At 63.4% G+C, this 24,663-nt stretch overlaps 2 protein-coding genes across 3 annotated transcripts; one reads left to right on the top strand and one right to left on the bottom strand.

The window, feature by feature from the left end:
• Positions 1-847: 847 nt before the first annotated feature.
• On the bottom strand, positions 848-16,953 carry SPPL2B (signal peptide peptidase like 2B). 2 transcript variants are annotated; one of them, XM_036890693.2, is made up of 15 exons: positions 16,801-16,953; positions 11,839-11,958; positions 11,177-11,359; positions 10,607-10,696; positions 10,171-10,310; positions 9,765-9,907; positions 9,513-9,609; positions 8,591-8,707; positions 7,219-7,300; positions 6,372-6,446; positions 6,226-6,288; positions 6,041-6,140; positions 5,608-5,685; positions 3,667-3,827; positions 848-2,530 (listed from the first exon to the last, which is right to left on the bottom strand). In XM_036890693.2, exons 1-15 carry the CDS (start codon positions 16,858-16,860, stop codon positions 2,285-2,287), a joined length of 1,755 nt encoding a protein of 584 aa, XP_036746588.2. In that variant the 5' UTR covers positions 16,861-16,953; the 3' UTR covers positions 848-2,284. The 2 variants fall into 2 exon arrangements, with proteins under 2 accessions (XP_036746588.2, XP_036746590.2); XM_036890695.2 differs by having other exon boundaries at positions 9,765-9,904.
• LSM7 (LSM7 homolog, U6 small nuclear RNA and mRNA degradation associated) lies at positions 16,877-21,665 on the top strand. Its single transcript, XM_036890696.2, has 4 exons — positions 16,877-17,001; positions 17,112-17,202; positions 20,465-20,536; positions 21,428-21,665. Exons 1-4 carry the CDS (start codon positions 16,996-16,998, stop codon positions 21,568-21,570), a joined length of 312 nt encoding a protein of 103 aa, XP_036746591.1. The 5' UTR covers positions 16,877-16,995; the 3' UTR covers positions 21,571-21,665.
• The last annotated feature ends 2,998 nt before the right edge of the window (positions 21,666-24,663 follow it).

The raw sequence follows: 24,663 nt of genomic DNA, 5'->3' as shown, positions 1-24,663 counted from the left end.
AGGAGTAGCCTGGGGCCTCTGGGGCCACCCCCTCTCCCTCAGGGCAGACACGGGGCTAGAATGCCAACCCCCCCTCCTGCTGTGGTGCCTTCCCCACGTGGCGGGCGTCCCCCCCACCCTTCTCTGCCAGGCTCCTCACCCTCTGTCCTCAAATGCCCTCTGTCCTCAAATGCCCTCCCGGACTCCCTCTGTCCCCAGATGCCCTATCTGCACCAACCACGCTCACCTGCCACTGTGGCCCCCAAAGCCCGTCCTGCTCCCGTCATTCCGTTAGGATGTACATTCCTGAAGGCGGGCTCAGTGCCCACTGCCTGTTCGTCTGCCCAGCTGCTTGCTAAGAAATGGCTGTACATATTCTAGTTGAAAAATATCAAAAGAAGACTATTTTGTGACCCGTGAAAAGGACAGGGAACCCACGTTCCAGTGTCCATCAAATGCTTTGGCCACAGTCATGCCCAGTTGCTCATGCGTCCGTGTCATGTCTGGCTATGACAGCAGAGTCGAGTCGACTGCTTGTGACAATGGCCGTGTGGCCTGAGAAGCCCCAGGGGTCCCTGGGAGAGGTGATCTGCTTCCACGCTTCTTAGACAATCACGGGTAAGCTATCATGGAGGGCAGCCTACCTCGCTTCGAGGCTTCCTTCGGCTTGGAAATGCCACTCGTTAGGACCCCACCCCGGTAGGGCAGTCGGCGTCACTGCAGCTGAGCCAAAGGCCCGCGTCTCCTCCGGCCACGCGGCTGGCAACGGGCTCCCCTGCCTGCGCAGGTATTCAAGTCACAAAGGCCAGACCATCCCGGCTCGAGGTGCCGCCCGCTCGCTGCCCCCATGGAAAAAGCCAAGGCCAGGTGCTATCAAAAGCTGTGTTTAATTACAAGATTCAAACAGAACCGAGGCGAAAACTGCGAATGGGAACTTGAGGAACTAACATCTCCCTTTGAATTCCTCCACATTTGTCAAATTTCCAGAACAGAGAAGACATTCCCCGCTCTGACACCAACATACAAGATGGCTTAGAATGATGCCGAGGGGTCTGCTCGGCCTGTCGCCCAGGCCACCCCCCTCTCCCAGGCCTCCCATTCTTTTTAAGAAATACACAAAAGCAGGTGGAAGATGCTTAGTGTTTTTTGGAATAAACATTGTTTCTCCCTCGGGAAGCGTGGCTGGCAAGGGCTGAGTGCAGGTCTGACACTGGTCGTGCTCATAGTGGGTCACACTGTACCACCCAAGGGCACGGCAGGCAGGTGGGGCCGGGGTCAGGCCGCGCCGCAGGGTCTGTGCCTCCACGAGCGTGGCCAGGCACGGCAGGGCCGGAGCACAGGCACCTCCAGTGCCACGCCACGAGCCTCAGAGAACCCTGTCGGTGAGGTAGAAGACAAAATGCCGGTTCCAGAATATTCTCCTCGTGATTTAAACTGTAAGTGCGCTCACCTCGCCTGGGCAGCGGGAGCCGGGGGCGCTGGGATGAGAGTGAGAAGGCGCAGACGCCCTGGGCGAGGGAGGGACACCGGGTCCCTCTGTGCAGAAAGGCAGGATGCAGCCAAGGGACAGGAGCTGGCTGCCGCAGCCGCAGAGGTGACCCCGAGGGCCTGTCCACTGGCCCGGCGCCTGCCCACCCTCAGAAGGGCGACAGAGACTAACACCCAAGAACCAACACTACGGGCATCCCAAAATGTCGCAGCAATTTATTAAAATGAGGCAATAGCCAAGGGCGGGCTCAGGGCGCCTGCCAGGAAGACGGAGGAGCCGGCAGGGTGCGGCACTGGAGGCCACCTGCCAGCCCCGAGGGGGTCCACGCCCACACCGGCTGGGCCCACAGCCTGAGCCTAAACCCGCAGGGCTCGGTGTCCAGACCTGCTGGACGGCCGGAGGCCTCTGCTCAGCCAGGGGCTGTGCTGCGAGGCAGGAGCCCCCCTCCTGCGGGGCCGGGGTGCCGTTGGGAGGGTGCCCAGGGAGCAGCAGCACGGTGAGCACCAGTGTGGGCACATCTGCTCTGCCTGCAGCCCAGGCCCCCTGCCCTGTGAGGCACCCCCCGAGCACGACGCAGCTGGGCGCTCAGACGGCGGTGACCTCGGCTGGCGCGGAGGCTGGGGGCAGGCTGGAGGGTCCGGAGTGCAGCGGGCTCCACTGGTGGCAGAGGCAGAGGAGTCGGAGTCGGGGTGGGGACAGCGGGGCCCCCGCCTGGACGCAGGCATTGGCCAGACCAGAGCACCGAGGAGTGGGGGGCTTGTCTGCGTCACGAGCCCCCCTCAGCGTGGAGGGGCCGGGGGTCTGCGCCGCCCCCTCCTAGGCCGAGGCCCCTGGCAGACCCATGGGTTCGGGGGTGTGGCTGGGTGGGCTAGTGGGCTCGTGGGTGGGTGCACCGGCCCCCTTCTCCTCAGGAGTGGATGGTTCCAGGGGCTGCTCTGCAGGCAGGGGAAGCTTGGCCGGTTCTTCACCTGGAGGCTGCTGGGAGGTGCCGGCATCTGAGCCTCTCTGAGGCTGCCGGCCGTTAGTGGAAGCTGGTGCCCAAGAAGACTGAGGTAGGTCCTTCTGCAAGAAAGGAGGTCAGCAGTCAGGTCCCAGGAGAGCTGGGCGGGGCAGCGGGGAGCCAGGGGCGGGGACGGGGAGCAGATGAATCCCTATCCGCAGGGGCCAGGCTCCAGGCCCAGGACGAGCAGCAGGGGCCTTTCCTGAGGACCCAGGACAGCTGCCAGCACACAGGGCCACAGTGGGGGAGCCGAGGCAGAAACCCTCTGACAACCCTGTCTCTGGTTTGTTCCCCCCCCGAACCTGAACCTTCTACAACTAGCCCACCTGCCCTGCAGCAAAGCCAGAGCCTGGGACTGAGACCCCCTGAGCATGGGGGTGCTGACCGAGGCCTTCCCTGAGGTCAGGCGAGGGTCCAGCTCTACAGCCGCTGAGGACTGACGGCCCCGTCAGGTTGATTACCTGGGTGAACCTGTGCCCAGGGACAACCTGAAGTCCTGATTGGCTCCAGCACCTCTGCACCAGGACGGACAGGGCTGGGGGCTTAACTCCCATAAAACCTAACAGTAACACATTTAAGGACACCACCCCAGAGTGCCCGTGCCCAGTGGGAGCCCCTGTGATCGGCTGCCAGGCAGGCAGGAGGCTGCGGACCTTCTGGGCAAGTGCAGGCGGTCCCCCAGGTCCCGAAGGGCCACTCGAACGCCCTCAGACGGACTCCTCTGCTTCCAGCGGCAGCGAACCCAGCCCCATGGGGCCCGCTGCAGGCAGGGGGGAGGCGGCACTGCCTTGGCAGAGGACCCCCTACCCGTGAGGGGGAGGCCACGCTGGCCCCGAGTCAGGCACCTGAGCTGTGGCAGCTCTCGCCCTGGCAAAGGGTGCCGGCACCCCCAGGCCTGGTGCTGCGGTCCTGATGGCAGAAGCAGGCAGACCGATGTCCAGTCAAATGGGATGTCATTGCCTAGGGGGGCTGGCACCTTTGGGAGGGCTATTGACACCACCCCCAAGTCATACCCGGGTGGCAGCCACAGGCACGGCCCCTCCACTGGGACAGCCGAGCCGCTGCTGAACCAACATGACCTTCCGGACACGGGCATGGGCTGCGGGGTTTAGCTGCAGACTGGGAGGATTTACTCAACTTTAACTAGTTAGGGCTTACTGGGCCCCTGCCCTTGCAGTCAGAGCAAACTGGTATTCACCGCAAAGCCGCTGCCCGTCCAGAACATGCCCAGCTCCCTGCGCCACAGGGCCAGGGCGCAGCTGGTGATCAGCGTGCAGGGCACCAGGTAGAGGAGAGCGGGCTGGCCGCGCTGCATGAGGGCCAGGGCCATGAACGTCACCAGCAGGCCGACGCCGTAGGCTGGGGGACAGAGACGGGCAGCGCGTTAGCCTGGCCAGGCCACCCAGGGCCACCAGCTGCCCTGCACAGCAACACCAGGGCAGGCAGCAGTGCAGGGGCACAGGGCGAGAGGCAGCCTGGACGCCCTAGACACAGGGTGTGGGCGTGCTGGGGGCTGGGCACTGCCTCCGCCCGGCCCCCAGGTCAGGAGAGTACCGTGCTGGTCAGGTAGGAGAGAAAGCAGGAAGGGCACCGCGGGGGGCTGAGGGCGGGGACGGGGACCTCAGGGCCGGGGTCACAGGTGTGAGCGTGCCTGAGTATCCTGCTTTTATAACTTTTCAGTTAGGAAGGTTAATGTGAATTAAGGGAATACATGTATTGAGTTGGGAAATGAAATTTTTGATGACTGCTTTGCGATCACATAAAGGGATGTTTTTGTTTTTGACGTGCTTGGTGAAGCACAGAGTGGGCAGGGGCCTGACACTCCCACTCTGCCATCACAGCCAGGGCACAGAACGTCACTCACTATTCACGGGCCTGAGTGTGCGTATATAAGTACACAAACATGCATGTGCATACATGTGCATGTCAATATGTACACATGGGTATGCATCCAGTACAGGCACATGTGCAGATATAGTGTGAATATGCAAACATGTGTGCTTACACCATGGGGATATATAAGTATGTGTCACATGTCCACAGTGTGAACATGCATCTGCACAGTGTGAATATACACACAGGTGTGTATAGCATGAACAGATGTATCTATGCACACACAACAGGGATATGTAAATGCACACATACAGGGTGAGTATGTTATATGTGCACATGTAGCCTGAGTGCAGGAACACGCGTGTTGTGAGTGCGTAAACACAGAGCATGTGCACACAGGACGAGACTGTGCCAACACACAAGCAGCACGCTCAGAGGAGACCGCAGCAAAGCAAAGGCAGCCATTCACCAAAGCCGGCAGCCCTGCGCACACAAGTGCTTTGTGCTGATCCCACAACTGTAAACGGCAAAGGTTCAAGATGAAGTTCCGGGGAATCGACTCCCCTGACGGCTCGCACCCTCGCCCCTCTGGCCCCGTCCCACGTGGAATAACTATGCAGGGCCAGCTCCCATTTGGAGACTGTGGACAATCCCTACATCCTAAAGAGCTGACTCAGTGTGGACAACAAAGGCGTGAGCCGCCCCGAGGGCCTATCCGGTTGCAATGATAGGAACTGGAGAAGCCGTCTGACAGGCTGATTCATACAGAGCAAAGCGCCTGTGGCTGTGGTTTTAGGGGATAACCACAGGACCTTGAGCGGCGGAGGGAAGGTCTAGGTGTGCTAAATGGGCCCAGCCGGGGAGACCGCCCTCAGGAACCGGATGGAAGGGCAGCCGGTGACAACCCAGAGGTACGCCCACCACAGGCCAGTCTGTGCTCCTGGCACCACAGGGGGCACCTGCGGGGTCTCCCTGGCCAAGTGGGGCTGCCGGGGCCCGTGCTCTGCGCACCCCTGCCTATGAGCGAGCGCAGACAAGGGCGGGGGTGGCACCCCCCACCTCCTGAAGAGCTGACAGGGCAGGGACAGCCACACGGGTGGGGGGATCTGCAAAAACAAGACCCAACAAAAAATGAGCAAAAATCACTTCTGTGTGAATGGCTTTGATGACAAAAGAAACAAAGGGAAGACCAGGAAAGTAAAAGACATAAAGGACAGAAAAGAAGAAAACCACACACAAAGTCAGGGAAACGACAGAAAGCACGGTGACGGGAGCCCAGGCCTCGGGGCGGGCAGCGGGCACTCACCGACGGTGCAGGCCACAAAGTAGACCCTGGGCGACTGCACCTGCACGTCGAACCTGTGGCAGTAGGCCACGAGCAGCCCTGCGGAGACACAGCGTGGGCCGGCTGGCCAGGGCCCCACGCACTGGGCAGCACGCCGCCACCGTGGGGCTGCCAGCTCGGGACGCGAACTGCATGACTCCCGGGACGACGGGGGGCTGGCCACGAGCCCCACAGCTGGGGCCAGGGGACAGAGGCGCCCAGCCAGGGGTGGGCCTGGGGCAGTGCAGTGGGCACATCTCTGCACCCTGACAGCACAGGCAGGCTGCTCCCTGACACCCACCCGCCAGCCGCCTCTCCACCTGCCCGGCCGTCTCTACCACTGACCCCTCTGCCCTGATCCTCCCAGGGACGCTGGGTGCCTCAGGCACCCAGTCCCCCTGCCCAGCCCCAGTACCTGGAACCAGGATGTCCCCAAAGCCCAGGAGGGAGAAGGGCCGGTCACACAGAGCCAGCGGTGAGGCGTTCAGTCTGGGCACCTTCAGGACCATGGGGAGCTGGGCAGACAGAGGAGGCAGCACCTGCAGCCCACCCGGCCCCCCTCTGCCCCACACGGGCCGCAGCCCCACACCGGCTACCCACCTTCTCACGTGTGGCCGAGTCTGAGGGCCCGGTGGCCACCTCCACCATGATGCTGTTCCCACTCTAGCAGAAGGAGGGCTGTGTCAGGTGAAGGCACAGGGGGCCCGGGCCCTGGGGGGCGGGTGCAGGGGGACTGGGGCGCCCACCTTGGTCAGAAAGGGGGTGATGAACACGAAGAAGACGTCGTAGATGAAGAGCACCAGCAGCAGCAACGTGCAGGCCTGGGGACAGGGTATCCTGAGGGGGCTGGCTCCCTGGCGCCACCAGCCCCCCAGCAGCACGTCCTGCCCCCTCGGGCCCCTCGCAGGGCTCGGACTTGCCCCACTGGGACGAAGCCTTTACGAGAAAGTGAGCAAGACCAGAGCCGCCCCTCAGGGGAGGAGGGCCCGGGGCGAGCGCCTGGGGCGATGCTGGGGGCTGGGGGCTAAAGTGGACGCTGGGTTTCTGAGTGAGGGACATGGGAGACGTGGGGTCAGGAGACACGCATCCGTACCCGGTCTTCACAGGCCCCAGGTCTGTCTCATCGCTGCGGGGCCTTGGGGGACAGCCTGGGCCCGGCACTGGGGTGCTCAGGCCCAAGCAGGCGCCCCTGCCCGTGTGGTCACCTCCCTCCCCTCCATCCCCTGGCCCCACGGGACACCAGCCCCAGCATTGTGTGGTCAGCAGGAAGGAGCCGCCCTGCAAAACCCATGTGGGCCAGGACGGGACACCATGCATCCTCGTGGCCAGGTGGCCACTTCCATGCCATGACAGAAGGCCACTGCAGAGCTCAGCCGAGTGGCTGGAGGGACAAACACATAAAGACCACACCACCCGCTGAGGGTCAGGCTGGAGCGCAAGGCCCCTGGCAAAGCAGGGAAAGGGGCAGGCTTGCAGCCGCTCGAGGCACTGGGCCGACTCGGAAGGGGCCCCCAGGACGCAGGCTGCCCGGGCCCTGTCCCCATGTCCGTCCCCAGAGCTCCCTCCCAGCCAGCTCACCCCCGAGGCTCTCACCTTGAAAGTGGGAAGGCGGATGGTTTTTAACATGTAGAGGCAGAAGGCGACGCCCAGCGCATCCTGAAGGATCCAGGCCCACCTGGAAGGCAGAGCAGCCCACCCTGCACACCACGCCCTGCCCTCCCGGGCCACCACAGCCACGCAGGGGCCCGAGTCGCCTGCACGCAGCCTGACCCCACCTCACTGCTGAGCCCCGGGCAGCTGGACGTGGTGTGGGTTCTGAGAGCCGCGGATGGGGCCCCATGCAGCGGTGCAGGCGGCGGGAACCGGGGAGAATCGACCCCCTTCCCGGCGCCGGGTCAGGGTGGGCACGTGCCAGGGTCTCAGCCCCATTCACACCTAGATCACAGGGTGAGCGGGGACAGTATACCCACCAGACTCAAACTTGCTCTAAAAATGATTTATAAATGGTTCAGGAAACCAAAACTCTCACCCAGCCAGGTTCCACACCAAATCTTGGCCCAGGGGAAATGGGACCACCCGGGGACCCCCATGGCAGTGGCAGGGGACGAAAAGGCAGAGGAGGCCGCCAGGGCAGGGCCATTCTTCCTGATCTACAAGTCAAGTCTGTGCTGCCCGCATCCCGTGCGGAGGCTCTGGGAGGGGCGCGGGCGGCTGGGAAGGGAGGCACGCGCCCTGTGTAGCTCCCATGGCCCAGCCGCCTGCGCCCCTGTGACCCAGCAGACAGGGCTAAGCCATCTCCCAGCCGGGGTGGCTGTGAGGAACAGAGAGGGTGACAGGCAGCCGGTCACGGCGGGAACCACAGCCTGTCCCAATCTTCTATGACGGAGCAAGTCTGCTGGCTCGGGCTCAGCTGCGAGAGCTGGTGCTCCCTTTGTGTATAAAGAACTCAAAATATTTTTGCATTTTCCTTCTGCCAGTGAAATCTGTCATGGCTCCAAACGCAGCGCAGCCAAGAGCGTCTGACTGCCTCTGGAAGGCTCGGAGAAAGAGCCAGACAGCGGCAGCCGGAGAAGGTGGCGGCTGGGCCGGAACAGGCCCGCTCTGTCCACCCGACCCGTGGGCTCTGGGCCGAGCCGAGGGGGGTGCTGAAGGAGCAGAGTCTGCCACCTGCACGGGGGCTCCCGCGCCCAGGCCCCATGGCTGGGGCTCCTGGCAGGGGGGTCTGCAGCCCCTCACATCCAGATTCTAATCACAGTCTCTGTGGCGCCCGGACAAACCCAGTGAAACAGGATGCAGGGCGGACAGAGTGGCGCCTGGGCGCTTCCAGAGAGCTGGGAGGACTGCTAACCACTGAGGACGTGAACCAGTGCACACGGCCTCGGAGGGGTGCCGGGAGGTCACAGCCGGAGCTCAGAGCATCTGAGGACAGCCCTCCCAGTGGCCTGGGACCCAGGGCTGCACTCACCGGTCCTCGTTCCGGAAGACTCCCCACACCACACTGACGGCCACACACAGCAACGCCAGGAGCAGCATGCGGATCTGGGGGCGCTTGTGGAAGTAGGGCAGCCCGTTGTCGGGGACCCTGGGGGATGGGGTGGCTGTCAGCAGCACGGCCCTCGCCACCCCGTCTGACCCACCTCTCACCCATTCCTGTCTGGCTCGCAGGGGGGTCATCTCAACTCCTGCCAAAAGCCCCTGGGCCCACGTCCTAACCCCAGCAGCCCCACCTCTGGGGCCTCCTTCGGTCCTCCAGGCTTTGCGGGCCCACCTGCCTCCGCCTCACGCTCCCCCTCACACTCCTCATCCCCTCGGCAAGGGCAGAGCATGGCAGGCTGGGGGCCGGCACTTTGGGGAGGCAGACCCCGGCCGGTTGCAGGCCAGACCTGCCCACCAGAGCCCACGGGAGCCAGCTCCTCTCCCACGACCCTGCCTGCCCCGGGCCCCTGCCCTCTTCCCCAGAACAGCGGCCCTGCGGGGCCTCACCCCAGAGCTGGCTTCCTGCACACCCGCCCGACCCGGCCTGAGCTTTTGGGCAGCTGCCCTGCCCCCTGTGAGAACCAGATGGGCCCAGCAGCAGGGCCTTCTGGGCCTGGCCACCAGCACACCCAGCCTCGCAGCCCTGCCCTGCAGCCCGTGGCTGCCATGTAGCCAAGCTGCCCCACTCCAGCCCTGTGACCCCACTGGGCCTGACCCAGAACAGGATCTGGGGATGGGGAGGCAGAAGGCCAGAGAACCGTGCCCCACGTCCCCACTCTGACCTGCTCCCGAGGCACCTGCCATATGCCAGGGTCATTCCACTGGCCCGGGGCCCTGGCAGAGTGCGGGGCTCCAGGGGAGGGTGGGCAGGACAGAAGTGGACGTGCGCGGAAGCTGCATCTGGGGCTCACCTGCACGTGCAGAACGGCAGTCTCTGCACCCAGGGTGACAGGCAGCTGTAGAGGCCGGTGGAGGAGGCCAGGCAGAAGATCCCAATGATGCCGAAGACTGCGGGGCGGGGCGGGGCGGCAGTGAGGGCGGGAGGGGCGCCCGGCCCGCCCCAAGGGCCCCAGACAGCGGGACAGCGGATGGTGTGGGGTGTGGGCGGAGGAGGGCAGCGGGGTGAGGCGGGCAGGAGGCGGGGCGGGGGATGGCGGGCGCACCGAGCTGGTCGTAGAAGAAGTAGAGCAGAACCAGCACACAGCAGCACATGACCACGAACACGCAGATCATGGCCGGCGTCACATCCACGGCCTCGTCCTCCTGCTTCTCGGGCCCGTCGTCCCGCTTGTGCTTCATGTACCTTCTTCAGGGCACAGACAGGTCATGCAGACGGCCCACGGGGGCCCAGCTCCGGGGCAGGGCCGGCGAAGAGGGGGCGCGGAGGCCGGCAGGTGCTCAGTGGGCAGCCGCCCCCACACCCGCGCATCCGGTGTCCCGCGGCAGAGCCAGCGCCCGCCCCGGGGTGACGGAGAGCCGCGTGTGCAGCCAGGGCGTGCCGGACCCTGCCCACGGACCCTCGCAGCCCGCTCCGGGCAGCCCCGTGCACCCCCCCTCCAGGGCACTCACTTCTTCACGTCCCGGGCCCCCGCCCAGTAGCCCCCGAGGGCGACGGTGCCGACGGCCGTGATGAAGATGACCACCATGTTGTAGTCCAGCATGGGCTCGTGGGGCGCGTACAGCGCCGCCCTCACTGCGCGGCCAAAGCTCTGCCGGGAGGACGTGCCACTCAGGCCCGGCCGAGGCCCCCAGCACGGTGTCCCCCCCGGGGGAGGTGGGAGGCCTGCTCGGAGCACTCCCTGGGCGCTGCCTGAGGTCCCCACAAAGGCTGCATGTCCTGACTCTCCCGCGTAAATGAAGCCCACCTGCTCAGGACCCACCACCCACGTCCGAGGGGAACACAGGCCTCCGGTCCGGCAGGGCCAGGCCTGCACGAGCCTCGTGCGGACGCCAGAACCTGGCCCCTGGCCCACCCCCTGACTCCACAGACTGGGGGCAGCCCTACCCTGAAGATGTCCAGCTGGTCTTTGTAGCTGAGCAGGGCCACGGGAATGCCAATCTCGTCATACTGGGTCTTGTTGCCTCCTGGGGGGACCTGAGGGCCGGAAGGAGAGACACCTGTCGGCCCGCTGGGGCCGACGAGGAAGGGGGCAGGCTGCCAGGCTCCGAGGGAGCAGGAGGGCCCCCTCGTGGGGGCTGGGGTCCTCGGGGGCCGCGTGGTGCGGAGGAGAGGGCCAGGAGGCAGGACTGAGCGCCCTGTGCTGTGTGGGGAAGGCCCTCTCCGCTTCCTGCCAGGGTGGCCTCACCCCCCACCCCCCAAGGGCATCCCCAGAGCCCCGGCCCGCAGCCGTGTCAGGGACTGTGTGCAGTCTCCCCAGCAAAAGGACGCCTGGCACAGTGCCCTCGGACCCCAAAGGCTGGAGTCCAGCAGACCGCCTCCTCGCCTCCCTCGCCGGGGCCACCCACACCCCAGCCAGCAGCTGCGCACACGGTGCTCTGGGGCCTGCGGGCTGCTCCCCACGCAGGAGGAGGTCAGACCAGTGCCCACTGCCCCCAGGGTCCCTGGCGGCCGTACCAGCGTCTCCTTGCTGACGATGAGCAGCCCGCGTGCCCCTCCGCCCTGCGCCAGCCTCACTTTCTCGTAGAAGGTACAGTTCCCCCGCGCCACCAGCGGGATCTGGTTGCTGAAGCCCTTGGTGGGGAGGTCGGAGGGCAGGCAGAGCACGGAGGCCGTCCAGTCCCGCAGTTGCAGGAGGGACTGAGGGGAGGTGGTGCTCACTCCGGGGCGTCCGGGGGAGGCGGGCAAGCAGGACGCGTGAGCATGGGCTCCCACACACGCGCGCAGGCACACCCCATACCCCCAGCGCAAGGCGCACAGCAGGGGCAGAGGGCAACCAGATCCCTCGGACCCGAGGCCGCATGCAGGTGGCAGGTGGCGAGGCCTCTGCCCCAGAATCTTCCCACCCCATGGGCAGGTGCCGCCCCCCGCCGGCCCCGCCCCACACGCGCTCCCCGCGACACCCAGATGGCTTTCATTCCCAGCCCAGGAAGCCAAGGCCCCGCGAGGCTCCACTGGGGACAGCCTCCAGCAGCCCCCGGGGTGCGGCCAGAGCCCGCCCTGCTTCCCAGCCGGGGGCCTTCCGCGGGCTCTGTGGGAGGGGCGGACCCAAGCGGCCAATCAGGCCCAAGGCGGGACGGGCGTCGGTCCGCCAGCCGGAGGGCGCCGCGGGCACTCACCGCTTTGCTGAGGTCGTGCGGCAGGTGTGCCCACTGGGGGTTGTACAGGATGCAGTAGTCCTTGCCCCGAGGGCCGCCCCTCTCAGAGACCACGTGCACCATGCCGTACTCACAGGCCACCTGGAGGGGGGGCAGCAGGCGGACCGGCTGGGGGCCGGCAGACCACCTCCTCGCCTCCCTCACCAGGGCCACCCACACAACAACGCCCAGACAGGCGTCTGGCGTGTTTCCTCCCCAGTGAGACACGCCTCACGCCTCACGCCTCATGGTGGAGAAGATGAGGTGGGTGGCAGGGGCAGCAGGAAGCACCCCGGGAGACCCAGGGCTGACCACGGCCCTGGGGGTCCCCTTCTGGGGCTCCTATGCAGGGATGGTGCCCCCTCTGGGGCCCTCCCAGGATAGACGGGGCAGGAGGGGACATGGCTGAGCCAGCAGACCCGTCCCAAACACTGGGCAGTGGCTGGAGGCCTAGGGGAGCTTCTGGCATCCCAGCAGGTTCGGGGATAACCTGTGACCCACAGACTCCTGAGGAAACTGCCCACTGGCCACTGACCAGCAAGACCTGCTGCTCCAGGTGAAACTCAGGCCCCTGGGGCCAGCACCTCACTTTCCAGGGGAGGTGGGAGCTCAGGTCACATGACCAGCCCCTTACAGGGCACAGGGGTCAGCACCCTTGACCTGCCCGGCTCGGAGATGGGGCAGAACTGCACGGTCCGAGGGGCCGGGCTGCCCCAGGGGGCGCTGGGAGCTGCACCCCTGCTGCAGGGTGTGGCGGGCGGGGGGGGCATGTGTAGATTTTGTAGCAGACAGGAGCCAGGCTGACGTCAGCCGGGCAGGGGCAGCTGCTCATGTCCCCTCTGGCCGCGTGACCCCGCCGAGCAGGGCCTGTCCCCGCACCCGGCCCACTCGCTGCTCCCACGAGGAGGGAGGAGCTGGCGGCCGGCTTCAGGTTTCTGCCTCCAGTCCCAGGGGACAGCAGGCTGCTCACCGAGGGCCGCGCTGAGTGACAGGCTGACCCGGCAAGCTCTGTCTGAATTCACAGCAAGGCAGAGGGGCAGGGCCGAGTGTCCTTGAGACACTGGACACCTCCCTCGAGGGCAGCAGGGCCTGGGGACAGCAGCGGACGGCTCTCATCTCCCAGAGAGCAGCTTCATGTACGCGAAACCACCACTTCACACGGAAGTACCCCCACCACCCGCCCACCGTCCCCTGCACAGACCCCTCGGTCCCTCCTGGGAGCCACTGGCTGACCGTCTGGCCAAATCAAAAGTACTCTCCCCTGCCACCTGCCCACACGCTCAGCCCGGCCGGGGCCACAGAGCTCCCGCCAGGACGGCCTCTGTGTCTCCAGAGGGCTTGGTCCCCAGTGGGCACAGCGTCGGGGCCCGGCTGCTCTGCTCCAGGATGCTGGCCTGAGTGTGGGGAGCCCCCAGGGCCGGCCAGGCCTGCCGAGGGAGGAGGGGCTCCAGGAGAAGCCCAGCCACACTGCGCCCTGTGCCCTCGTTTTCTGAGGGTTGGAAGGCCTGCCTGACCCCGACTCTCTGTGTGCACGCTGTGGGCTGCTGGGGCCCGTGTTGCTGTAGCTCGTGCTCCCCTGGGGCTGGGAAGGCCCTGAAGCAGAGACAGAAGCAAAGAGTACGCTCCAGGTGTCCCCCGAGACCCCGCCACGGGGACAGACAGCAGCCTCGTGCGACAACGGACATAGGATGGGAGTAGACAGCAGCAGCACTGTGGGGTCCACACCACGCCTGCTGGGGGCACAGTGGGGGCTCTGGCTTGGCCAAGAGTCCTGAGGGACCGTGGCCCCCAGCCAGGCCTGGGCACAGCCTGGCTCTTGGCTGGCCGGGCCCTCCGTGACAGCACAGCGACGCCCGACCGCCCCTGCTCCGGCTGGCGCGCCGTCTCTGGCACCCTGATCTGTGCCTTGAGGGAGGTGCTGGCCGCCAAGTGTGCTGCTGGGTGTGTGCGGTGAACCCCCCCAAGAGGGCGGGGGATTGGGGAGCTGCCTCAGGCCCCCTGGGGGTCTCACTGTACCCCAGCCAACCTCTACACACCACACATCTCCTCGTTCCCTCCACCAGAGGCGGAATCAGGAGCCCCCGCTTCCAGGTTCTCCCTACAGGACTGCCCCCAAGGGGCACCCCTCAGCCTGGCCCCAAGCACCACGCCTGGCCGTGTGCCCCTTCCAGTGGGTCACCCCACACTCAGGCCCCTGGCACCTCCTCACCCTGGGCCACCGCAGGCAGTACATGGTCTCTCCACCCACAGGCCTCACTCGGTGTTTGTAAGTAGTTTTACTAGAACAGAGCCACCCCGTCCCTACATGCAGGCCCTATAGGTGCTCTTGGGGACGATGACAGAGTGGGACTTGCAGCTGAGACCACGTAGCCCACAAAGCCGAAAATATTCACTGTCTGGCCCTTTAGGGAAAATGTTTGCTGACCCCATTCTATGGGATCCAGGTTGTTAGCGAAAATGCCATTTGTGTAAAATGGGTGTGGACAGAGGCGGTTTCTTCTTAAAAAGGTTGTTTACAAGCACAACGGCATACCCTGCACTTTCCTCCCCATCAGTCACACAACTGGCTTTCCACCAGGACATAAACTTACGCTTGAGTCACACACCAGAGAGACCACGGATTCCTCCTGAACAATTTCCTCCCCTGCTGGGTCACACAACCAGGAGTTCTTCAAAAGCACACAGCGCTACGAGCACCCTGCCTTCTGGCAGGGCCCATTCCCCCTCGGGGAAACAGAAATCGCTGGGACTACAGAGGATGGGCCACCTTCGGGCGCATCCCAGTCCCAAAGCTCAGGACCTCCCGGGGAAGCCGGGCTTTGGGCAACTGGGGGTGGGGGAACACCACGCCAGGGGGTTGAGTGGCTGGCGAGTCAAGCTGGGAGCAGTCTTCCCAGAAGACTTGGTGAGTCCTAGGAGAACACGAAGAAATAAGGACGCAGGACACTTGGAAAAAGATGTCCAGGTGGAGGGGGTGGGGGCAGAGGCGAGGCGGGGAGGGCGCTACCGTTAGCTCAGACCTGCTGAGGAACAACCTCCATTTGAGGCTTTCTACTCGGGGAGGTTAAGCCCGGGGTGGTCAAGCCCGGGGTGGTCAAGCCCGGGGTCACAAAGGCAGCAAGGGCATTTCGGGCTGTCAGCAGGCAGCCTCCACCCAGCGCAGAGCTAGACTTACCCTCAGGGTACACAGGCCTGGGCTTGGTCCTGGGAGGCGGGGGCCCGGGGCTCTCACTCTCTCTGACATTCTCCTCTCTCCCCACATGCAGGATAAAGTTCAAAACCCTCAACGTCCCCGGGACAAGGCCCACACACCCTGCCACCATGAGCCTCCCACCATCTGCCTCTGACCTGTCCAGCCCATGCCCCTGGATTCCAGCTCAGAGAGGCCACATGCTCAGCCTGCCCTTTACCCTTTGCCCAGAGCCACGCCTGCTCCTGCCCCCCCCACCTTCCAAGTGAAGAGGAAACCCCAGCCTCCTGTCAACTGCACCCTAAGGCCCTCCGTCAGTAACAGCCTGCCCAGGCTGTGAGCACCCCCTACACACAGTCGTAGCAGCCTCCTCACCTTCCCCAACCCCTGCTCACACTGCCCTCATTGCCTGCAGCACCTGCCTGTGAGACCTGGCACACTCCTACTCAGCCTTCAAAACACTGCTCTGTAAAGCCGTCCCATGCACACTGAGTCACGCCCTCTGCAGCACCCCCGTGACCCATCACCCACATCCTGGTCAGCCCTCAGGTGAAAGGTCTGAGAGCGCAAAGTCGCTGCCCTCAAACTACTCAGACTTGGGAGGAGTTGAGTGACCAGGGTTGGGGGAAGTTTGGGGGGCTGGCAAAGAATGGGGGACCAGGTGTCCCGGAGAGCTTGGGTGAGTCGGGGGCACAGCTGAGACCAGAGGGCAGCAAGCAGCAAGCCTTCGGTGAACTAGAGCTACAGAGGGAACCTTCCCAACCGCCAGGCCACAGAGGCCTCCCCAGCGTGCCTGAAGCCCCCGCAAAGCTCCCATCTGGATGCCACAAGACTTGACACACTTTCAAAGAGATTGCTCCTGCTGTATTGAGAACACACTGGGGATGCTGGGGACAAAAGTGGCCCTAGGGAGAACTTGGCCCACCAGGACCCACAGCAGAGAGGTTCTGGGCTGGAGTGGTATGTCAAGGTTAATGTCTGCATTTGTAGGGCTGTATGGACACCACTCCCTGAGCTGCAGAACCCAGGGGAGAGGAAGAATTCGGAAATAAAATATACGCTTGTGACAATGTACATCAGCCATCCCGAGGTCTGTCCCCGACTGGCGCCAAAGAACCTTAACAGAAGTGACAAATAAGTAGCACACCCCGTGATCACCAGCCCATGCAGCATCCAGCGAATCCACGCTGTAGCCTTCCTTTTGCACACGAGCAACAGAAGCCCAAAGAGGGGAAGCCCCTTGCCCAAGGCCGAGCAGCAAAGACGGGGCGGCCATTTGACCCCATTCCTGGGCTGGACTCCTGGCCTCTCCCCGACACTACCAGGCACTGCGTGCCGCGCTGGACGGCGTACCACAACCACGGGGTACCTCAAGAAAGGGGAAACTGAGGCTCGGAGAGGATCGAGATCACAGAACCAGGCAGGGACATTCCCGGAGGCGGTTAGGGACCCCGAGACCGGCCAGCAGGGCCCGGGGTTACAGGGGATGCCCCAAACTTCAGAACCGGGCGGAACCAAATGACGCTGCAGCTGAGAAGGGCTTTCGAGGCGGGAAGGGACACGTGCGGGGGACAGGCCCGCAAGGTCACAGCCGGGCTCCCGGCCGGCGGGCCGCTGCGCGGGGTGGGGCGGTGGCGGTGGCGCGCATTCCCGTGTGGCCGCCCAGGCCGGGCGGGCGGGCCCTGCACAGGTCCGCAGCATCCGGGGCCGGGGCCCCGCTGACAGCCAGGCCTCGAGGCCGGCGCAGCCCTCACCTGGGCCGCGAGGAGGAGGAAGGCCGCCGCCAGCCGTGCCAGCGCCGCCGCCGCTGCCATAGCGACCGGTCCCCGCCGCAGGCGTCGCCAGATGTTTCCCAGCAACGCCCCTGCGAGCCGCGCCGCGCCTGCGCGCACAGGCGTGGTCAAAGGGCGCGAGATCGGCGCCTGCGAAGACAGGCGCGGCGCAGAAAGATGGCGGTGAGCGCGCGCGGCGGAGCTGGCGGAGCTGGCGGGCCTGGAGGGACGGGCGAGGCGAGCGGTTCCCGGTCGCGCGCCCCCCTGCCTCACGCGCTCTGCTTCCCCCGCAGGACAAAGAGAAGAAGAAGAAGGAGAGTATCTTGGACTTGTCCAAGTATATCGACAAGACGATCCGGGTGAAGTTCCAGGGCGGCCGCGAAGGTGAGGCCCCGGCGCGGGCCGGGGGCGGGCGCAGGTCCTCGGCTCGCCCTCCGGGTTCTGCGCGGTGTCTCGTGCGAGCCTCCGCACGGCGCCGGGACGTGGGCCCTGTGCCCCCCACAGCGCGGGTGGGGAGGCCGAGGCGCGGGAAGGGACCCCACGGGGGCGCAGCCAGGGCCGGGTTCAAGGCTTGGCCTCCTGGGCGGTCCTGGGCCTGCAGCTCCCGCCCGGGCGGCTGCCCCGGCCACCTCGGGCCCCGCGCTGTTGGCATCGGGGCCACATGGTTCTTTGTGGGGCCAGCCTGGGCTCTGGGGGGTGTGGAACAGCGTCCCTAGTCCCGGCCAGCTGATGCCAGGGACGCCCCTTAGTTTTCGACAACGGGAATGTCTCCAGCCATCGATGCTCCCTGGGTGCAGAATTGCCGCTGTTTTAACGGAGCCCTAGTCGGGGGTACGGACCAGAGGGGCCTATTAAAAACAAATCGAATCTCCTTGTTTGCTGTTCAGTCGTCCAGGGCTCTCCGGTTCCCAGGGTAAAGGCCTTTAGTTCCTCTGAGCAGCACATGGGCGCCCACCTGCCTCAGGTGGTAAGCGGGTGTTTGCTCTCTGCCTGGAATATGCTCTTACCACCTTCACCTGTTACCGGTGTTAAAAAAAAAAAAAACTTAAACTGAGTGCATTTTAAAAGATTTTATTGGCTTTCCTGAACCATTCATGAATGAGGCAGCATCCCACCCAGTAGGTAAAAAGGAGCCCCGAGAAGTTGTACAAAGTGGGAACTTTTATAGGCAGAAGGGGGCAGGAACCAGCACAGAGCAGATGGCTTCAGGCAAGGTACCTTCCTCTGGGGGACGGCAGGGGGCTCCCAGGCAGACAGCCTCGCCGGTGCTGACCAGGAGACTCTGGACCTACCCGTGGAAGGTCACATTCCTGGGAAAGCCTGCAGTTAGTTAGGTATTGATGGGTTTGGTGACGCGGGGGTGGGGGTGGGGTGCTTAGCACAGTGACTCCATTTTGCACCTGTTGCTCCCTCCCCCTTTTTTTTTTTTTTTTTTAATATCAGGTTAATTCCAGTCACTTCCTGCTATCAGTTCAAGGTTGTTGCTTGGGGGAGCCTTCCCCAGCTCCCTGATCCCAGCCGGGCCCATTTGTTACAAGCTCCTTGATAGCACCTGTAGCTTTATTTGCATTCGCGTGATGCTTAACTCTGCACCTTCCAGTGGGACCCAGGGCAGAAATGAGGTCAGGTGCTGCTTGCTCAGGTGGCCGCCGCGCTTCAGCCTGGTGCTCTCGGGTCTCGCTCCAGAAGCTTAGGTTAGAGCCCCACCGCCTCCGCAGCCCAGCTGTGGGACTTTGGGCGAGTTACTACCCTCTCTGAGTTAACCCATGTGTCAAACAGGGCTGTTAGCTCTACCTACCTCACTGGCTGGCAGTGAGGACGAGAGGGTGAAAGGCATATTTATCCTGGTTCCCAACACTTGGTGAGCAATCTCCAACGTTTCGTTTATTCACCTGCTTCTCAGATCTTCAGTTGCTGTGTTTCATTAGTGACGCAGACTGCTTCTTCCTGAGATGGGGACAGTTAGGTGGCATTAGAGTGGCTAACAACACAGCACCTGTAAGTCTAGGTAGCCGGCAAGTGTGAGAGTTTGTATCTGGGAAAATGTTTTCTCTGTCGGCTCCATGCTGGCTTGGGACGTGACTTGCTTCTCAGGTTATTTATACTAGTTCTCTGCACCATGTAGCAAATTGCCATCAGTTACACAGATTGTACATCACAAATTTACCATCTGGCAGATGTCTGGGGGCTTCTGGCTCTTGGTGTGGCATGGGGTTGCAATAGAGGAGCCCATGATCTCAGGCTTGGGGTCCTCCTCCAGGCTTGCTGGTTGTTGGGGGAACTCAGGTCCTCATGGTTGTAGAATTGGAGGCCCCATTTTCCTTTCCTGAGAGAGTTGCTCAGGGACGCTGGCTCTGGAGGCTGCCTGCCGCGCCCATCACAGGACTATCCACAGCACAGCACTGTGTTCCTTCGAGGCCAGCAGGAAGACCCCTCATGCTTAAATCTTTTGGAACTGACCATTCACCTGCTCAGGGCAGGCCCACCACGCCAGCTCCCTGTCATGAAGTGTCACCTCCCTGCAGGCCTCAGCTGCACCTACAGAACCTTCGTCCTCGTCATGCAGCCCAGCCATGGGAGGGGACGTTCACAGATCCCCTCCTGCACTCAAGGGGAGGGGGTCACAGGCATGTTCACCAGGGTGGGGTGTTGGCTCTGTCTTTGAATCTTGCCCACCCTGCGTTCCATTGAGCAGGGATGGCCCAGTGCCATGTGTCTGAGTGCGTGACTGCGTTTGACGCTCTCCTAGGCCCTGCAGTAGGTCCACGCTATCTTTGTTTTGCAGGGAGAGGCTGCGACAGAGTCAATGGCCCACGCCTGGAAAGTCAGGGCAGGTTCCCCCGGGGGGCTGGCAAGCTTCTGTAAAGGGCCAGACGGTGACTGTTTCCAGCTTTTCAAGCCAGGTGGTCTTGATTGCAGCCACCCAAGTCTGCCATGGCAGCCCGAGCAGCCAGACCCTGCTGCAGACAAGTGAACGCACCTGCGTGCCAGCACGTCTGCTCACAGGAGCGGGCAGCAGGCTGGCTCTGACCCGCGGGCTACGTGGTGCAGGCCCCAGCCCGGCAGCATTCCCCGTGTGGGCCAGAGTGACGCGGTGGCCAGGGCCAGGGAAGCAGAGGCCTGGAGGGTGGAGTTGGAGTAGGAGGTGTCTGGGGTGCATTCCCCCACAGTCTGGCAGCTCCCCCCTTCCTTTCTGTGGCTGAGGAATGTTCTGGTGTGTGGAACACCACTGCCTGTAGCACAGCTCAGGAGCCAAAAAAGGTGCTTACAATTTTAAATAGTTGGAAATCAGAAAAAGGCTGTTTCATGACCCGGGAAAAGGACGTGAAGTTGCACGTTTCCATGTCCGCAAGTGAAGCCTCCTGACGCACACCCACACCGTCCCTGCCCGCTGGCTGCACCCATCCCAGGAAGGCTGTGGACTGGCTACCGAGGGGACCACGGGGCTGCACAGCTGGCCCCCTGCCGGGGGTCTGCTGTCACCGCCATCCGTCCGGGACCCCCTCCTGGAAGCCTCCCGTGCCTTCCCCGTGACCGCCCCTGGCCAGGCTGTGCCCTGCCTGCGGGGTGAGCCCTCTGCATGCCGCCCCCAGGTCGGCTGCTGACCTCGCGCCCCTGCATTTCTCTTCTCGGTGATTGCTACAAGCCAGTGGGATCCTGAAAGGCTTTGACCCGCTCCTCAACCTTGTGCTGGACGGCACCATCGAATACATGAGAGGTGAGCGGGCTGGGGGCGGGGCCTCCTCGCTGGGCCTTCCATGTCCTTCTACCCATCGCTCTGCCCAGGGTGATGCGTGGGGGGGGGGTCTAGGCAGCCAACAGCTGTGTTTGACCTCCCTCTGTCCCTGTGTCCCCGAGAAGCACGAGGGACCATTGTCTCGGGGGTTTGGAAGTTGTGGAGCATTCTGCTGACCCCTGTCACTGATGCAGGTCACCTCTGGGTGCTCGGGTCCTGCCTCCTGGGCTCCTGGACCCCAGGTGTCCCCTGCTGCTGACAGAGGGCCCCAACCCCTCATTCCCTGACCCCCAGACCCTGCGCAGCAGCCCCTCAAGGTCAGGCAGGACAGTCCCGGGACCAGGCCCTGGGCCCTGCACCGCTGTTGCTCCTGCAGGGGCTGCGGGCGGAGAGCTGCTGCCCATCTGACCTGATGGCTCCAGCCGCCCCCATGTCACGTGGTGACAATGGCTTGGTTGCCATGGCCCCGAGCCCCTCACCACACTGTCAGTGGCCCACTGACATGAGATGGTATGGTGTCCGCACAGGGCCTCTGTGGCTTTGCGGAAGCTGGACTCCAAGATTGATCTTACTGTAGCCGCCCGCCAGCGTGCTCCCGGGGCCCCCCAATTAGCTCTGTGACCCCGTGTCCCCTACCACCCCCCGGGTGTGTTCTCATTGTAGAAGGATGGCAGGTGCGGACGGCTGTTCCCAGAGCTCTCCTGGGCCTCCCGGAGTGAGGCTGTGCCCTGGCTTTGGGGGCACACGGCCCACTGCCCGGCCAGCTCCTCCCCTTTGATTCGGGTCCGCAGAGCCACTTCCCGGGGGCTGCCTTCCCCTTGGTCTCGGCCTCCTTGGGCCCAGTGCCGCCTCACCCCCTGCCCTTCCTCACAGACCCTGATGACCAGTACAAGCTCACCGAGGACACGCGCCAGCTGGGCCTAGTGGTGTGCAGGGGCACCTCCGTGGTGCTCATCTGCCCGCAGGATGGCATGGAGGCCATCCCCAACCCCTTCATCCAGCAGCAGGACGCTTAGCGTGCAGGCTTCCCTACGTGGCACCGCAGGAACGGACTGTCCTTTTTTGTATAGGTTCTGTTTTTTTCTTAATAAAATGGCAAACTTCCAGTGTCCGGTAGCCTGCAGTCTTGGCTCTTGGCCTTGGTTTTCTGGCAAAGCCCAGGTCCTGGGGATTTGGTCTGGCCCACCCGAGCTTGTCCTGTGCCAGCCGTGGTCCGTGCTGGGCTGTGGCACGGGGGCCTGCGTGACTGGGCCCGACAGAGCCCTTAGGGCGCCGTAGCAGGAGTGGGCCCTGCAGGCCTCAGCGGGCAGGCCCCAGCCGCCTGTGTGCTGGCCATTGTGTCCCGCAAAGAACAGAGCCGCCAGAGGCGTGCCCTCCAAGCTGGCCCGGCGCTGTCCCCGCTCAGCTGGCCGAGTCCACTCATCCTCAGGGCCCCGTCTTCAGGAAGCAGGGCTTGCGCTTGGCCGGTTCCTAAACTCAGTGTCCTTGTTAGAACCTTGTCCCCGTGGGACTCTCCCTGTGAGGAGCAGGCTGTGCCTGTCCAGTCACTCCAGGGGGCTTAGTGTGGGCCCGCCTGGCGGGAACTCGCCTACAGCTGGGGACGCGGGCAGCGTGGGGTCCAGGCTGTGCAGGAAGCCAGCAGCAGTATGTGACCAGAGCTCAGACTTGGGGCTGACAGGCTCCCACACCACCATCCGTCATTGTCACTAAATAAACAAAACCAGCTGGCTTCCGGCTTATCGTGGGATCCGGGCTGTGCTTTGGCCGTGGCATCAGTGCCTGCTGCTGGGAATCCTGGGCCACGTAGCCAGCCCCTCCACGGGCTACTCCGCCTCCTCCTCCTGCCCCACCTTCCCCACCATCTGGCCGCCCTGCCCCACCATCCCCCTTTTCAGAGGCATCATCTGGAGCCATAGCTTGGAGCCGCTATGGGGGTGGGGATGCAGGACTAGCTGCAGGCCTGCAGGTCGCAGCCCCAGGGAAGGCCATGACCTAGAATCGGCCCTACTCGGCATGCCAGCATCAAGCCTGCCGTGCCTCACTGTTGGGGAGGGATTCCTGGTGCCCATGTGATGGTTGGGGACAGGACTCAGGGAGGTCACGGTGGGGGGACTGAACCCAGGCACCAGCCTGGGGCCAAAACACAAAGGCTGAGAGAGAACTCAGGGTCACCAGCAAGGCGGCCCAAGGGCCTTGACCCGGGGAGGGGGTCGGAGAAGCAGGAAGGCCTTAGAGGCTACTTAGAGCTCATTGGACCCCCCCAGGGGCAGCCGGGGCTGAGACAGAAGGACCTGGTCTCCCAGCTCCCCACCTCTCAGACCTCCCGGCCCCAGCACGGTACCACTCAGCTGCCCCTCCGGCTACAGACTGCCCTCCACCCAGCCCTGCACCCCTCGGCCTGCTGATGAGGATAAGCTGCCCCCTGCAGCCACGAAGCTCAGTTCTTCCACTGCGTGCTGCGTGGCTTAGAGCGACCTCTCCGAGGCCCCATTCTTTCCCTCCCAAATTCAGGAAAAGTCATCGCACATCCACTCTGGCCAGACACTGGGCCACAGTTGTGCGGGGAGTCGGTTAAGACTGCAAAGCTGTGCATTTAAGTCTGAAGACGCAAAGAGTGTTGTGGGGGCCTGAAAGGGAGACCCCTGCTTCCTGGGGGCTCAGGCAGGACTCCCCGGAAATGGGAATAAAATGGCTTGTTCCACTTACACGTATCCACCCTAGAGAATCACTCTGACCTGGTTTGGGAAGGACTGGAAATTAGTTTTAGGCCAGCTGTCCGTCCCGGGGGAATCTGCTATATAAATTGAGGTTTCTTCAGCCAATGCAAAGCGACTTCTTATGAAAGAGGTGGGTGTCTGTGCAGGGGCAGATTGAATATAGCCCCGAATACCCTGCAGCTCCTCCTAGCAAGAGGGGGGCTCTATTTCCCCACCCCTCGGAATATGGGAGCTTGCTTTGTTGATAAGACTACGGCAGAGGTGACCTTGGAGTTTCACCTTTGCCCTCTTGGAGTCCCCTGAGGCCACCATGACCTGAGGGAGCTGGACCAGCTTCCTGGAGGCAGAGAGGCCCTGGAGGAGCGCTGAGGCCCCCCAGCCAACAGCCAGCACCAACGCCAGTGCCCACAGTCGGCCCTGCAGGCGTCTGAGGCCTTGGGAGTTAGCCCAGGTGACCGGGCGAGGAACTTCGCAGCCAACCCACAGAATTGTGAGAAATAACGAATGGTTGCTTTAAGCATGGGGGATGTTCATTACACGGTGACAGTTCACCAAGACCTGCTGAGAGGCCCGTGACAAACTGCAGAGTGAACCCAAGGTTGGCCATGATACGGCATGTGTTTAAGATGGTCATTTTTATGAAGGTCTTATGCTTTGAAATGTGTACAAAAAGATCTGGAAGAACCTATGCTGACCTGGGTTGAAGAAGGTGATCAGGTGGGGTGGGGGGCGTTAGCCTATTCTTAACACGCTGATACTTTACGAGAACAGGTTTAATATTTAATATTTTACATTTAATATTATAATGAAAATTTAATATTTTACAAGGGGTCAGAGAAAGACAAGGCCAGAAACAGACAAGCAGAGGCAGAGAGATTGAGAGAGAGGAAAGGCATTCAAAGGCAGAGACACAGCAGGGAGAGGGAGCGAATGATCCGCCAGCGACACTGGGTCCTCGTCTCCTCCCCTCCCTGCCCTCCCTGCCCTGGTATGAATCCCCAGTTCCCCGGGCCCACCAGCCAGCCCACTATGCCAGGAGGCTGCCTGCTGACCTCTGCCCACATCCCACCCTCTGCACTCCCAGCCCCCAGCCTGTGCGGACCTTGGAACGACGGGCGGAGGCTGCAGCCGTGGAACCTAGGGCCAGGCCTGCTCCACGTGCGGCCAGCTGCTGGCCGAGAGGCCCCGGGCCTTGTGCACCCAGGCCCCACTCCGGGGGACGTTGCTAAAGGCCCCGGCAAACGGGGAGATAGGGACAGGCCCAAGCTTGAGCCCAGACCCACGGGAGGTCCCCAGGACGCCACCCCACGGCAGATTCCGGAATCTTTCAAAGGTGGACAGGATCTTGGCGCTGATGACGGTCAGCCCTGCCCCTCCGCACCCCAGCTGCCT

Source organism: Manis pentadactyla, chromosome 12 (assembly GCF_030020395.1).
Source record: "Manis pentadactyla isolate mManPen7 chromosome 12, mManPen7.hap1, whole genome shotgun sequence".
NCBI classification, from domain to species: domain Eukaryota; kingdom Metazoa; phylum Chordata; class Mammalia; order Pholidota; family Manidae; genus Manis; species Manis pentadactyla.
The sequence above is the reverse complement of the archived record's forward strand: the minus strand, read 5'-3'. Positions and strand labels throughout refer to the sequence as shown.